The 16,027-nt window shown below is 53.0% G+C and overlaps 1 protein-coding gene across 6 annotated transcripts in view; it reads left to right on the plus strand.

The window, feature by feature from the left end:
* Positions 1 to 16,027, plus strand: part of ABCC6 (ATP binding cassette subfamily C member 6) — a 51,744-nt gene that overhangs the window by 21,230 nt on the left and 14,487 nt on the right. For 3 of the 6 annotated variants that reach the window (XM_036411292.2, XM_045571269.1, XM_045571270.1), the window contains 11 exons: positions 2,183 to 2,275; positions 3,854 to 4,057; positions 5,091 to 5,237; positions 6,792 to 6,879; positions 7,156 to 7,231; positions 8,919 to 9,045; positions 9,226 to 9,402; positions 11,504 to 11,671; positions 12,088 to 12,262; positions 14,004 to 14,079; positions 14,722 to 14,848. In XM_036411292.2, the coding sequence (XP_036267185.1) occupies positions 2,183 to 2,275; positions 3,854 to 4,057; positions 5,091 to 5,237; positions 6,792 to 6,879; positions 7,156 to 7,231; positions 8,919 to 9,045; positions 9,226 to 9,402; positions 11,504 to 11,671; positions 12,088 to 12,262; positions 14,004 to 14,079; positions 14,722 to 14,848 (1,458 nt within the window). The remainder of the gene's footprint in view (positions 1 to 2,182; positions 2,276 to 3,853; positions 4,058 to 5,090; positions 5,238 to 6,791; positions 6,880 to 7,155; positions 7,232 to 8,918; positions 9,046 to 9,225; positions 9,403 to 11,503; positions 11,672 to 12,087; positions 12,263 to 14,003; positions 14,080 to 14,721; positions 14,849 to 16,027) is intronic. The other 3 variants (XM_036411293.2, XM_045571267.1, XM_045571268.1) reach the window with 3 other exon arrangements.

A 16,027-nucleotide genomic window follows, 5' to 3' on the forward strand; every position in this document is an offset into this window, starting at 1 on the left:
CCTTCCTTCCTTCCTTCCTTCCTTCCTTCCTTCCTTCCTTCCTTCCTTTTTAAATTAAAATCACAGACCTTGGAAGGGGACAGCCTGGGTTCAAAGCCTGCTGTCACTGCTTGTATATAACTATAAAACCTTGCACAAGGCACAGCCTCTCTGGGCCTCATTTCCCCGTCTGTACAGTGAGAATCAGTAAACAAGGTGCCCTGCCCCTGATGCTAAGTCTGACTGCGCTGACTGTGCGCACTGCACTCTGTAGGCATTTGCTCGTGTTATTGATATGCAGGGAGGTGTGGGTGGGGGTGGGGGGGGGCAGTGCATCTGAAGATCTTCCTCCAGCTCTGCTCCAGGTGCAAGGCTCACACTCTTTTCTGTAAAAGCCCAAATGGAACTATTTTAGACATTGGGCTCCATGTGGTCGCTCTCAAAACTATCCAACTCTGCCCTTCGAATGCCAAAGCGGCCGCGGACAATCCTAAGCAGGTAGGCAGGGCGGAGCTCCAGTGGGACTGATGAGGAACACTGAGATGTGAACTTTGCATAATTTTCCCATGTCCCTACATATTCTTTTTCTTTTCATTATTTCCAATCACTTAAACATGTAAAAACCATTACATTTGTTTGTGTTTGTGTGTTTTTGTTTTGTTTTGTTTTGTTTTGTTTGTGTGTGTGTACAGCTCACAGGCTATATGAAAGCAGGTGGAGGGCCCTGGACCATGTGCCATAGTTCACAGGCCCCTGGGTGGGTGTAGCAGTGGCATATTGGTTGTGAGTGTGGAATAGTCCCAAATGCCACCTACTGTGTGCTATCATCATTACTGGTCCTCTACTGCTGTTTCCACACACCTGTAGGGCGGGGGCCAGAACCTTTCTGACTTGGTACCTGGTATTCCAGGGCCTAGCACACAGTAGGTCCTTAGCGAGTCCACATAGGGCAAACAGTTCCTGATGTGCAGTACATAGATGTTAGCTGTTATGATAGGAATATGGGGAGGGGGAGGAGGACACAGGGAAGTACAAGGCAATTGAGTAGGCAGACCAATGACCCAAGTGAACCTATAGACAGCACACCATCACCCCCTGGCCTACCCAGAGGATTACCCTGAATGAAGGAGGGTAGGCACTGGGGTTGAAATAGTTAGCATGTGTAGCATTTTTGCCAGTGCATGCCATTTTACCAGAGAGGGTTTGACCTTCTATCAACATGTTAGTATTTTCCCAACTCTGGCTTTGAAGGCTGGTATTTGCCTTCTGGTACTTGTCTATTTAGCCACTAGGTGACACTATTGCTACATAAATGAAACAAACTGTCGTGTTTGGTAGGGAAATTTCCAAAACTTTTTTTTTACTAATAGGAGAAACGAAGGCCCACAGGCTGGAGAGAGGGTGAGGCTTGACTAGAGAACGGCCCCAAATGACCTCAGAAGAAATCTCAAAAATTACAAATAATTTCTTCTGCCCCCACCTCCACATCACATCCACTGTGGAGAAACCAGAGGGAACACAACTGTCCTCAAGTCACAGAGCTGGGGGTGGGGCGGGAACGGCCAGACAAAATACAGGTGTCCAGTTAAATATAAATTTTAGATACACTGAATAATTTCTTAGCATAAGTATGTCCCAAATATGCCATGGGACCATCTTATACTAAAAAACGTATTCACTACTTATCTGAAATCCTCATTTAACTGGGCCGGTGTCCTCTGTTTATTTGCTACACCTGGCAGCCCTTGCGAAACGAGGACTCGGGTGATAATGGACTGTGTGACTCGAGCACGTCGCTTGGGTGCGGGCACAGCTCTATTTCCATTTCACAGATGAGGAGCTGCTTACCCTCTCAGGGAGGGTAAGTCACTAGCCTGAGGCCACACTGGTGAGTGTCAGAGTCAGGATTCGAACCCAAATCCTGACCCCAGAGGTCTGGCTTCACCATCCTGACCGGGCACACCCCCCATTGTGTGCAGTACGTCTTTCCTGCCCCCTCATGTACAAGGCGTCTCCTTCTAGGTGTCTGTCCCATAATCCTGGTCTCCATGGCCTGCTAGCTGCCCTCACCAGACCCCTGCCACCCCCCTGCCTTCAGAACCAAGTGTGAGCCTCCAGCCCCAGCCGTGGGCGCTGACCGAGTCCCTCCAAGTCCACCGCTGGGCTCCTGCAGGCATCCCTGACCTCCCCGCTCTGTCTCCAGCTTCTCGGGCCCTCTGCCCTCACCGCCATCACTGTCTTCCTGAGCCTGCTCCCTCTGAATTTCTTCATCTCCAAGAAGAGGAACCACTATCAGGTTTGGTCATTGGCAGGGACCCCAGGGGAAATGGGAGGAGGGCCTGCAGGGGAGTGGGGGAGGGGGTGGTGGCCTGGCATTGGCGCCATGGCCTGAGCCTTCCAGTCACTCGGACCCGTCGCCCCACGGCCCCCATCTCGGTGGGTGGCAGCTCTGTCCCTCCAGCATCCAGGCCACAAAATAACCACAGGCTGGTGTGGACGCCTCTCTTTCACTCAGGAGTCAGCTCGTTTGGTTGAAATTGCATCCAGAATGTTCCTCCTCCATACCCAGCCTCTCCAAAGCCCGCTGTCTCTCACCTTGGTCTCTGCAGGAACTCCCCACTTCGGCCTCACCCCCACCTAGGCCTCTTCACACACCCTCCCATTCCCCTCAGAGTCAAAGCCAAGACCCTGCCGTGGCCCTCTGCCCCCTGGGACGTGGCCTCCTCACCTCCTGCCCCTCGCTCACGCCACACCCCCCACTGCCCTCCCTGGGATCCTCAAACCTGCCCAGCTCCTGCCACGGGGCCTTTGCGCTGGCTGTGCCTCAACACTCTCATCCCAGGGGTCAGGTCTCCTCCCTCCCCTCCCTGAAGTCTGGGCAGCCCCACTTACCTCCTGGTTTCAGCGCAGCACGCCCTCCCCTCCCCCTCCTGTACTCCTGCAGCTCGGCTCCTGGGCTGGTGCTGTTTCATTCCAGGGCGCTCATCACCTAACCCGCCATAGGACACGCCTAGTTCTTCCATTTACTGTCTACCTGTTGTCCTAATGAAAGTTTCCCAGAGTAAGGAATGCTCACTGATGCAGTCTCAGCTTTAGAATACTGCTTGTCATAGGTGTTCAATACGGTCTTGGAAGCAAGGGGAGAGGAAGAGAGGGAGGGAGGGAGGGAGGAAAGGGAGGGAAGGAGGGAGGGAGGGAGGGAGAAAAGGGAGGGAGGGAGGGAGGGAGGAAGAAAGGGAGGGAGAGAGGGAGGGAGGGAGGAAGGGAGAAAAGGGAGGGAGGGAGGGAGGGAGGACGAAGAAAAATGTCGGATAGACTGTTTCTCCTGTCTGGCCTTCTCTAAGACATTGTCCACACAGCTGCCCTCTCACGATGCCCCTCAAAGGTAAAACCCAGCGGCCCCGCTCCTCAGCCTGACCTCCAAGTCTCAGCACGATCCAGGCCACCTCTCCTTCTTGGTCCCCCACACCCCCTCTGACCACACTGGAGGTCCTCCAAGTCATGCTGCCCCCTCATCTTCCCCTGTCCACCCACCCACCATAGCTCGTATGTCACCCCCACCTCCAGGAAGCCTTCCTGATGGCACCATGCCAGCCAGTTCAGGTCCCCGCCCCTGTTCCCAGCGCACTGGGGGCCTCCTTGGTTAGGGCGCAGCATCCCTGTGACGAAGGCGGAAGCAGGGGACAAAGGGAGCTGACATGGTCCAGAGAGACGACGGGGCTTGGGCCAGGACTGTGGGGACAGAGAGGCTGAGAGGCAGGCAGCTTGGGGCCTGGTTTGAATCGGCAGGGTTTGCTGAAGGGGCAGTGTGGCTGCCGGGGTGGAGGACTCTAGACCTGTCCCTGTGCTCTCGCCTCTCCCCCTCTGGTCCCAGGAGGAGCAAATGAGGCAGAAGGACTCCCGGGCTCGGCTCACCAGCTGCGTCCTCCGGAACATGAGGGCGATCAAGTGCCACGGCTGGGAGGAGGCCTTCCTGGAGAGAGTCCTGCGCATCCGGGGCCAGGAGCTGGGCGCCCTGAGGACCTCGGGGCTCCTCTTCTCTGTGTCTCTGGTGTCCTTCCAAGTGTCCACGTTCCTGGTGACGTCACCCTGATCTCCCTGCAGAGTGTGGGCGGGGTGGGGGGGTGCTGGGGGAGGGAGAGGGGGTAGGTGGAGCCCCCGAATCCTGGATCCTGCTCTCGCTCCGGGGTCCCTGCTTTCCGCTGATTAGCCGATCAGTCAGGTCATCCCCCGACCTGTGTCTAGGAAGGCGTGTCATTCTCCTGAAAGTTCGAGTCTTCTGAAACTGCCGCTTCTACTGCTCTGGGGAATTGGTGACAGGTGCAGGAAGCTGCAGAGATGGAACCCCAAGTTCACCCTGCTGCCCCCCCCCCGACACACACACACACACTGGGCACAGCCTGTCCTGTCTCTCTCCAGTCGATTTCACCAGATCGGCCTTCTAAAGCATGGCTCTGACTGCCCTCATGCCGTTGCAGTCAAACCCACAGTGACTCACTGCTGGGTCCAGGTTTAAAATTCAAACCATAAATCATGCAAGCCTGGTGACAAGTGGGCCTTCACCACTGTTCCCAGAAGGATCTGGAATCCCAGGGGCCGTTTGCCAGGATGTCATCACACACAGTCAACACTCAGAAGGGCAAGTGCCATCCCTTAGAACCACGAGGGCTCCCCAAAAAGGATCCCTGAGTCACCATGACAACAAGTGACTGTGGAAGTGATCAGCACTGACTAAGCATCACGCAGAGTGACCATCACACCGAGTGGCATTAGAACCATAAATGCCACCAATCCTAGAGCCCTCAAGTGCTGCCAATACTTGCTGCTTTCCCAGATATCTTCCCAAGGTTTCTCGGATCACAAGTCCCACCCACATCTGGAACCACAAACTTCTACAGGATGGGGAATGATAGTGTCCCCCCATGCCTGGAGTCCAGAGTTTCTGATACCCACTGACAATGGGGCCCTGTACGCACTCCCCTCACCAGTAGCAGAATCTGAGGGGAGATCTGTGTTTAGGGGCCATACAGACCCCTGGAGAGGCCACAGCTGGCTTAGGTGTCCCTGGCCACACTCATGCACGCTCACGCCACCCCCTGTGTCTCACCCAGGTGGCACTGGTGGTGTTTACTGTCCATACTCTGGTGGCCGAGGAGAATGCCATGGATGCCGAGAAAGCCTTCGTGACCCTCACGGTTCTCAACATCCTCAACAAGGCCCAGGCCTTCCTGCCCTTCTCCATCCACTCTGTGGTCCAGGTGAGGCAGGGGGAGCGAGGTGGTTTGGGGGAGTCTTGCAGGGGTGAGTCCGCCATCCGTGGAGGAGGAGAAGGAAAGGGAGTGAGAAAGGGGATGGATCAGAGCAGCAGACAGGGAGGGAAGGGTCAGAGGCTACCGCAGAAGGTGTCAGCAAACATCCTCAAAATACACAGCCTCACCAATCCAGCAATTTCAAGTGCATGGATTCATTTCAGTTCCCTTTTACACAAAGCAATTTTGCCTTATTTATCTTCTTTACAGTCTCTACTCATGTTGTGCCTCCCTAGGGGTGATGAAAATGAGACAGCAGTTGCCTGGCTGAGCCATCCCTCTTTATTTATTAATTATTATTATTATTATTATCCTCACCTAAGGATATTTTTCCATTGATTTATTTTTTTAGAGAGAGTGGAAAGGAGGGGGAAAGACAGAGAGAAATATTGATGTGAGAGAAACACATGGATTGATTGTCTCCTGCACAAGCAGTGGCCAGGGCCTGGGCTGGGGAGGAGCCTGCAGCTGAGGTCTGTGCCCTTGACCAGAGTGAAACCTGGGACCCTTCGGTTTGCAGGCACTGAGCCAAACCGGCTCTGGACATCCCTCTTTGAATGGCTCCCTTCGACCTTACCAAGGAGGGGTTTGGGGTTGGGAGCAGGTGGACAGGCTTAGATTTGGTCCTGGTAATGGCCTGCTGGCGGGCTATCTTCCAGGGTGTGGCCTGCAGAAGGGTAGCTCCATCTACCAATTATGCTAATTAGGAGCAAGGAGCAGAGAGGGCACCACCACCGTAAGCATCATTTGTCACCTAGAAAGCTTTGGCCCTAGCCGGTTTGGCTCAGTGGATAGAGCGTCGGCCTGGGGACTGAATGGTTCCGGGTTCAATTCCAGTCAAGAGCACGTATCTTGGTTACAGGCTCCTCCTGAGCTGGGCCCTGGACAGGGCACATGCAACCAATCGATGTGTTTCTCTCATATTGATGTTTCTCTGTCTTTCCCTCTCTCTTTCATTCTTTCTTAAAAAAAAAAATAAATAAATGGGAAAATATCCTGGGGTGAGGATTAAACAAACAAACCAACAAAAAAAAAAAGCCCTGTACTAATCTTTGTACTAATCGTGCCCGTGCAAATGAGCAAAGCTTGTGGACAGGAAGCCTACCCCACCCTCTTGAGACACCCAACACCCAAAGCCTGAGTTCTTTTATTTTTGTGTTTTCTATTTTTTGTTAATTCTTACCTGAGGATATTTTTTCCATTGATTTTTAGAGAGAATGGATGGGAGGGTGGGAAAGACAGACAGAGAGAGAGAGAGAGAGAGAGAGAGAGGGAGAGAGAGAGAGAGGAACATTGATGTGAGAGAGACACATCGATTGGTTGCCTCCCACATGTGCCCCTATCACCAGGGCAGGGGAGGGAACCTGCAACCAGGTATGTGCCCTTGACCAGGAATTTGGTGCGCGGGCCAACGCTCTAGCCGCTGAACCACACCGACCGGTGGCAGCCTCACTTCTTTTTCTGCCCTTCCGGCCCCGGTGACCTGGGCTTTGTTCTCCCCAGTCCCGGGTGTCCTTTGACCGCCTGGCCGCCTTCCTCTGCCTGGAAGAAGTGGACCCTGAGGCCGTGGTGTGGAGTCCCTCCAGAGGCTGTGAGTGCTGAGCTCAGCAGGAGGGGCGTGGGAGGGAGGAGGCTCTCAGCAGGATGCCGGGGTCACACTCAAGCCAGTGAGCAGCAGCAGGGCCGTTTGCTCGGTGGGAGAGGCTTCTGGCTGCCTCTGGGGACAGTGCCCGAGGAGGGGGGGGGGAGGAGGGGGAGGGCAGGGGGAGGGGATGGAGGGGGAGGGCAGGGGGAGGGCAGGGGAGGGCTCTCTGGGACCAGGAGGCCAGCCGGAGTGTCTGGTGTAACAGGTCTCTCATGCCTGCAGCTGCCAAAGAGGATTGCATCCGTGTGCGAGAAGGTACCTTTGCCTGGTCCCTGGAGAGCCCGCCCTGCCTGCACAGGTACAAAGGGGCTTCACTTCCTACATGAGGGACGGTGTGGGTTTGTGGCCTGGGGCTGGAGGGTGGGTGAGCCTGGGCTGGTGCACTAACAGGGCAACTCCCAGGCCCAGCCGTGTCAGAGTCTCTGGAAAACCAGAGCTCCTGCAGATGCGGGGACAGGGCATCTCTGGCCCCTGTCAGGGAGGAGGCAGCCTCTGCTCCCCGGTCTGGACAAGATGATGCCAGAGTCCCGGCCAAGAAGAGCCTGGCCGGGTCAGCTGTGCCTGCTTCACTCCCTCCTGTGTCAGTCCCTGCATCATTGTCACCTCCAGCCTTCCGCTCTCTGGCTGGGACTTTGTAGCAGAAGATCCCAGTCAACCCCAGAAGTCCCAATGGAGGGACCTGAAATGCCCTGGCCAGTATCTGCCGACTGTCATTTGCTCACTGCATAGTATTTGTTGAGCACTTGCTATGTGTCAGACCCTGTCTTAGGCACTAGGGATAGTGAACAAACCAGACAAGGACCCTGCACTCTTGGGGCTGACATTCTGATGAGGGGGGCACACAAATGAGAAATCAATGGGAGGTGATTGTGGTGTTGACAGGGTCATGTGTAGTGAGAGGAGGCCTGGCATTTAAACTGGCGTCATAACGAAGGGAAGGAATGAGCCTTGCACACGCCTGAGAGAAGAGCTGCCGAGGCAGTGGGAACAGCACGTACAAAGGTCCTGGGGCAGGAGGATGCCTAGGCCCAGGTGCCTTCACCTCATCATATTGGCATGTGGGGTTGGATGCCTCTGTGAGGGGGGCTGTGCTGTGTATTGTAGGGTGTTTAACCGGGCCTCATTATTCACCCTCCGAATACTAGCAGCAACCCTCCCCTCAGTTGTGATAACCCAGGATATTAAAATATCTCCAGACATTTCCTAATGACACCTGGGGGGGCGCCGTTTCCCGGTTGTGATTGAGGAACGGGGGGTGGGGGGTGTCTGTGTGGCTGACGCAGGGCAGCAGGCGGCTGTGCATCTTTCGGGGCCGTCAGACCCCGCGTGACGTGGGGACTGCTGGAGGGCTTCCGCAGCGGGTCGTAGTGATCTAACTCGGGTTGTAACTCCCGTGTCTTTGGCCCCTGGGTGGAGAATGAACAGGGGCAGGGGCCAAGGGCAGGAGGAGGAGCAGTAAGAAGCCTATTGCAATGATTGAATCAAGACATGATGCTGGTTAAATCCTCCTGCCACAATAAATTCTGTGTGTGTACACGTGTGCATGCCTATGTGTGCACGTCTGAGAGCATGTTTGCTTACATGTGCAGGTACTTATATGTGCCTGAATGTGTGCATGTATCGTGTGCACACACAGGCGTGTGATGTGAACTTGCGCACATTGTGGTGGTATATGCACACACATGTATGCACGTGTGAGCACATGTTTATTTAGATATGCATACACTTGTGTGTGCACATACATTGTGGTGTTATGTGTGTATGCATGTGTGTGGGTGTGCACACATGTGTTCCCATGCACATGCATGGGACATGATGGCAGCTTGCGTAGTCAGGCAAGGATTAGGAGAAGGAAGGACTGCCCCTGAAAGTCCTCTTAGCAGCCTCCTGGATGAAGCACCTGTGGGAAAGCCTGCCTGGCTCTGAGGTTCACCAATTCTGCACAGACTCAGGCTGGGCCTACCCAGGATGCATCTCCCCTGCAGGATAAACCTCAGTGTGCCACAGGGCTGTCTGCTGGCTGTGGTTGGTCCCGTGGGAGCAGGGAAGTCCTCTCTGCTCTCCGCACTCCTTGGGGAGCTGTCAAAGGTGGAGGGGACCGTGAACATCAAGGTGAGACCACACTCCCTGCCTTTCTGCTAGAATGTCCTCCATCCTAGACCCCTCCCCACACCTCCATGACCCTCCCCCTCCTCTCCACGTCCTCTTTCCACCTTCCACCACCAGCAATAGCCTGGCGCCCTCCTGTCTCCATCCCCAGTGGCCTCATTGCCAACGTGAGTTGTGTTTTAGGGTCCTGTGGCCTACATGCCCCAGGAGGCCTGGGTCCAGAACGCGTCCGTGGTGGAGAACGTGTGCTTCAGGCAGGAGCTGAACCCATCATGGCTGGAGCGGGTCCTGGAGGCCTGCGCCCTGTGGCCAGATGTGGGCAGCTTTCCTGCAGGAGTCCACACCCAAATTGGGGAGCAGGTGAGGGCTCAGCCTTCTGGGGACAGGGAGGCACTATGTCTGGGGTCATTTGCTTCTTTCTCTGAGCTGTGGGCAGTGTGGTGAGAGGGACAAAGGGGAGATGAAGGCAGGAAAGAGGGCTCAGCGTAGGGCCATGCACATAGTAGGTGCTCAATAAATTGTTATTAATGAGTGAATGCTAGAAAACAGATCATGGGGCGGCAGAAAGACATGGCAGGGATTGGAGGTGACCGGCTCTCCAACTGGGAGTGGGGAGATCTGGGCACCTCTCCTGCCCTGCATTTTTGGGTGACATTGGTCACATCGCTTCCTGTCCCTGGACCTCTGTAAAAGGCCTGGGCAGAGTTAGCCAATAAACAGGATAGATGCATCTAGAGCTAGGGATTGGGCAGGGTTGGCAAACTATGACCACAGGTCCAATCCGGCCCACCATATTTTGTGAATAAAGTTTTATTGGGACACAGCCATGCCCATTTATGAACCAGGGGGCCATGTCTGCTTTTGCACAGCAAGGGCGGAGATGAGCATTGGTGTCAGATACTGGGCCCCCAGCAAAGCTTAAAATTACTATCAGGCCGTTTCCAGCAAAAGGCTGCTGAGCCCCGGGCTAGGGAATTGAGAGTGGATAAGTGGGAGTTCAAGTTAAGGAAATGGGTGGGATTTCCTGGAGAGAAGGGGAGAGGGGGCAGGAGAGGCTCCCCTGTGTGAGAAAAGCATCCAGGGAGGAGGATGAGGTGCTTAGAGGCCAAGTGAAAGGTGTTTCAGAAGCAAGGGGTGCTTGCTGGCCTCTGTGTCCATCCAGCTGTGTCCCATCCTTTCTGAGGACACGCCCATCCCAGGAAACGGAAGCCCCGTCCTCCTAGAGCTCAGATCCAAAACCTTTGTGTTACCCTTGATACCTCTCTTCTTCTTATGCCCTCATCTAATCCATGGGCTAGTCTTGTTGGGTCCCCCATTGAGGCAGACCCAGAATGTCCCGGTCCCGTCGACTATCAGCTCTCCCTCACGTTGCTGCAGCGTCGCCTGGCTGCCCTCCATGTTTCTGTCCTCAAATCCCAGCAGCTAAACCTCGGTCAGATCATGACCCTTTTCTGCTTGTAGTCCTCCAGGGGGTCTCCGCTCAAAGTCGAAGCCCTGCCCATCCCTGACAAAACTCCCCCCCAGTCTGGCCCCACCTCCCATCATGCTCCACTCCAGCCACATGGTTCTCTGCGATGTTCTCTGAACATCCGAAGCACACTCTCACATTAGGGCCTTTGCATCTGCTGTTCTCCCTGCTTGGATAGCTTTCTCTGGAGTCCAGCCCTCACTTTTACCAGGCCTGCACTTACATGTTCTCTTCAGGGAGAGACCTTCTCTGACCACCTAACCCCGCACAGCATTCCTGCTCACGCTGTGCACCCTAGACCCATGGTTCACAAACTGCGGCTAGTGAGCCACATGCAGCTCTTTGGTCCCTTGAGTGTGGCTCTTCCACAAAATACCGCGGCCTGGGCGAGTCTATTTTGAAGAAGTGGTGTTGGAAGAAGTTTAAGTTTAGAAAATTTGGCTCTCAAAAGAAATTTAATTGTGTGCTATTGATATCTGGCTCTGTTGACTAATGAGTTTGCCAACCACTGGCCTAGAACACTGCTGGTATAACATAGCCTTGCAGTACATATGAGTACATATTTTCATTCATTCATTCATTCATTCACTCACTCACTCATTCACTCATATGTGCATGAGTGAATGAATGAATGAATGAATGAAAATAAGGACTGAAAAGCTGCCACTGGATTAAGCAACAGGCGACTGATGACTGGTGTCCTTGAGGAAGGCAGTATTGGTGGAGAAAATGGGAGCAGAAGCCAGATTTAAGTGGAGGGAGAAGCGAGTGGGAGGAGAGAAAGCCATAGAAGGTGCAGACAACTCCTCCAGGAAGTTTGGGAAGGGGTGAAGGGAGGCTGGGAAAAGCCTGGAGGTGGAGGAGTATTGGTTTGAATGCAGGTGTGACAGCTGGGAGGTGGCCCTGGAAGACAGGCACAGTGAGCTCTACCTCATTCTGATAAGCCCCATCGTAACTGCCTCACCCAGCCTTGTCCCTCTCTTGTGGCCACAGGGCATGAATCTCTCTGGGGGCCAGAAGCAGCGGGTGAGCCTGGCCCGGGCCGTGTATAGGAAGGCTGCTGTATACCTGCTGGATGACCCCCTGGCATCCCTGGATGCTCATGTTGGCCAGCACATCTTCAATCAGGTCATCGGGCCCAACGGGCTGCTCCAGGGAACGGTAAGTTTGGGGAAAGTGTGTCAGAGGGCACAGGGCAAAGGCAGAGAAAGCATAACCCAAGTCTATCTCACCACCACCCTCCTGGAGTCCAATTTTCCTCTTTGTAACGGTCAGCTTTCTCTTGACAATGCTACATAACAAACAACCCCCAAGCCTCAGTGGCTTGCAACAGCAGTGACTTTTGGCTTATGGGTATGTGGTTAAAGAGCTGCAGCCCTGCCTCCCTCAGGCCACTGGAGTCAGGTGAACTTCTTGTTTTGAGATGTAGATTGAAGGAGCCCCTCTATATCTGTATTGTGGCTGATTTCAAGATAAAGGGCAGGAGCTCATGAAGTGGGAACTTGCCCCGTCCTGAGCCCCAGGCTTTGGAAGACCTCCCAACACCTGAATGTGACTCCCACCCCTTCCCTGCCCAGACACGGATTCTCGTGACCCACGCACTCCAAGTCCTGCCCCAGGCTGATCGGATCGTGGTGCTGGAAGATGGGGCCATTGCAGAGATGGGTTCCTACCAGGAGCTTCTGAACAGGAAAGGGGCCCTGGTGAGCCTTCTGGATCGAGCCAGACAGCCAGGAGGGAGAGGAGAAGGAGGTACTGACTGAGCTTTGCTGGTTCTCTGTGCCTGACTCCTATCAAGGATCCCACTGGCATGAGTGGGTTGCCCTGGCCCCACACTCCCTGCAAGCTCTGGCCTGAGGCAGGGGCAGTGTTAAGTGCATCTTTAAACACACAGTATTTAGCCCAGATAGTGTGGCTCAGTGGTTGAGCAACGACCTATGAACCAGAAGGTTCAATTTCTAATCAGGGCACATACCTGGGTTGTGGGCTCAATCCCCAGTAGGTGGGGCATGCAGGAGGCAGCCAATCAATGATTCTCTCTCATCATTGATTCATTGATATTTCTCTCTCTCTCTCTCTCTCTCTCTCTCTCTCTCTCTCTCTCTCTCTCTTTCTCTCTCTCTTTCTCCCTCCCTCCCTTCCTCCCTCCCTCTTCCTCTCCCTCTCAAAAATCAATAAAATAAATTAAAAATAAATAAACACACAATATTTAATTTGATCTTCACAATACCCCTTTGAGGCACATGCAATTCTTGCTACCATTTCAGAGGTGAGCAAATTGAGACAAAGAGAGTTAGATAATTTGCCGAAACCGGTTTGGCTCAATGGATAGAGCGTAGGCTTGGGGACTGAAGCATCCTGGGTTCGATTCCGGTCAAGGGCATGTACCTTGGTTGTGGGCATATCCCCAGTAGGGGGTGTGCAAGAGGCAGCTGATCGATGACTCTCTCTCATCGATGTTTCTAACTCTCTCTCTCCCTTCCTCTCTGTACAAAATCAATAAAAAATATATTTAAAAAAAAAAAAGAGAGAGTTAAATAATTTGCCCAAGGTCACAAGATTAGAATTTGAGTTTATGCCTATAACTGCTACAGAAACTGAGCAAGCTCACTTGGTGCCTAGAGGCCAGGTAATCCAAACCACGCTAGCTAGGGCTTCTCATGATCCAGAGAACACAATGCCTGCTGGGAAAATGACAGTGTTCTGGAAGCGAAGCCACCAACCCAAGTTCACCCAGAACGAGCGATGGAGAACAGCCTCTGGCACCTCACCCCCCCTGACTCATGTACTCATCTCTGTGCCTCTGTTAGGTCAGCACTTTAATCACCTCCATTTACAGATGAGGAGACTAAGGCCCAGAATAAGGAACTGGACCAAGGTTACATGGCTTAGAAGTGTTGGTACTGGGATTGGTACAAGCAACTTGACCAACAGCATGTGGTTTTTCGTCTCTAGGCTGTATACTACCCCTCCATGACAAAGCAAGAACTCACACCCAGGTGCCCCAGCCCCAGGCCCTGTCTCTTCGGAAAATATCTGTTGAGTGCTGGTGTGATTTACAATGTCACTGTCCTGGAGCTGAGGGTGGAACCTGCCCAGGCCAGGGGGATGGCCGGGGGACCAGGGTCCTTCCTGGGGAAGGTGACACCTAAGCTTGGGTAAAAGTTGGGAAAGAACATTCCAGCCACACTGAACTGCTTGTGCAATGGTGTCTGGGGACCCCGAAAGTAGTATGGCCAAGGCCATGTTGACTGATGTTTTCCAGCCCCAAGTCCATAGCAGGGGCTCAGTTGTATTTACTGAGTAAATGAAGGAGCGACTGATTGATGGATAATGTTCCTGAGAACCCTGGGAGGACTGCCAGAGGCTGCAGGAGCCAGAGCAGGGGACACAGGTGCTCAGACAAGTTAAGGCTATACAGCCAGTGGGTGTCAGCATCCGGACTCCAGGGTCTGGACCCCCACTGTGTGACAAGACTCCCTTGACCTTGCAGAAACAGAACTCGCGACCGGCATTGAGGACCCCAGAGGCTCTGCTGGAGGTGGGAGGCCCATGGGTGGACCAGAGAGGTGAGTACATTGTGGTCCTGAGCACAGGGAGGGTACAGGCAGAAGCTAAAGACCACCTGTGGCTCAGGCGGGTGGGGGGCAAAACTATTCTGGAGTCAACACCCACCACGGTGCTCAGTTGTGGGATAACTCATCAAAACGTGTGTGACAATCACATGGCCAAAATAATTAAGTCCCCAAATGCCCAGTTCACAGAATGACCAATTTGCCCTCAAGTGCAAATATATAGATGATAGATTGTGCAGAATTGACATCCTGCCAACCTAGAATGACAAATCTGAGGATAAACAGAAGGAGCAAAATGATTGCAGCAAAGCTTAGGAAAAAAAAAAAAAAAATCCTCTGAAAACCAAGTTCTGAGGTTGGGCAAATAAGTTCATTCAGTGAAATGGCTTTGAAACAACAGGCTTGTTTGACTCTGGGATAATAGATGGCATTTATTTGGGCACTACAAAGGGAGGGCACAGCATGGCACCTACTTGGTACTCAGTGTGTTGATTGAATAAATGTGTGAATGAGTGAGTGAATGAATGAATGAATGAAGAGTGCACCCCAGAGCTCAGTGGCTATCAGTGGCCATGACTGTTGGGAACCCCCTCCTCCCACAGGAGGAGAGACTAATTTGTCCTCATTTCCTCTAAATAACAGGTCCATGAAGTCAATCCCTGAGATGGACAGCACCGCTTTGGAGGCCCAGACAAAGGTTCCCCTAGATGACCCTGAGAGGACAGGACGGCCAACAGGAGGGGACAGTGTGCAGTATGGCAAGGTAACCATCAGCTGCTCCCTGCCCTCCACAGCCACTGCTACTGCTGCCCTCCGGGCTCAAGACCTGCCACCAGATAGAGCACTGGGTGGGGGGCATGCAGTCACCTTTATTGAACATCTACTATGTGCCAAGTAAGAGTCTAGACACTTTCTATTTCTTAATGTTCACAAGCACTCTAAGATTAGATGGTGATGCCCTATCTGGTTTGGCTCAATGGATAGAGCATCAGCCGGTGGCCTGAAGAGTCCTGGGTTCGATTCTGATCAAGGGCACATGCCTGGGTTGCGGGATCCATCCCCAGTAGAGGGCGTGGAGGAGGTAGCCACCCAATGATTCTCTCATCATTGATGTTTCAATCCCCTCTCCCTCTCCCTTCATCTCTCTGAAACCAATAAAAAATATTTTTAAAATATAATAATAAAATTAGATGGTGATAACTCCATTTTAGAGGTGAAGGAACTGAGGTTTCAAAGAGTTGGGAGGCTTCTCTGTGCTCTCATAGCTAGCAAGTGACCAACTTGGACTCAAATCTAGGTAATTCCTAATCTGGAGCTTGTACTATTTCTTTTCTGCAGGTCTCTCCACCCATCCACTCACATACCTACTCATTCATTCATCCACCTGTCCACCTTTCCACCCATTCACCCACCCACCTGCCCTATCTGTCCTTTTCACCCATCTACCCATCCATCTACCCATCTACTCACTCATCTATCCATTACGTCCAACCTTCCAACCACCTATTCATCCATTCACCCACCCATCCACTTACCTCTCTTCCATCTACCCACCTATCCATCCACGCTTTTATCTATCCTCTCTTCCATCCACTCTTCCATCCATACATCCATACATCCACTCATCCATCCCCACCCACCTACAGACCCACTCATTTATTCATCCATCCATTTACCCATCTGCCCAACCACCCATCATCCCACCCAACCATCCACACACTCATCCACCCAGCAAACCTTACAGAGCCCCCGTTACATGCCAGGCAAAGTCTCTGTCGGGGCAGAGATTGCTTGTTAGTAGGAGGAGACAGTCTCAACTAATTAAGCTAGCAAGCAAGGTAATATCAGATAATGATCAATGCTACAAGACAAAACAGAAGGGCAATAAGATGGCAACCAGCCAACAGGGGCCTGCTTGGATAGGATGCTCCCAGAGGAACAT

Source organism: Pipistrellus kuhlii, unplaced genomic scaffold (assembly GCF_014108245.1).
Source record: "Pipistrellus kuhlii isolate mPipKuh1 unplaced genomic scaffold, mPipKuh1.p scaffold_m20_p_4, whole genome shotgun sequence".
Lineage (NCBI taxonomy): Eukaryota > Metazoa > Chordata > Mammalia > Chiroptera > Vespertilionidae > Pipistrellus > Pipistrellus kuhlii.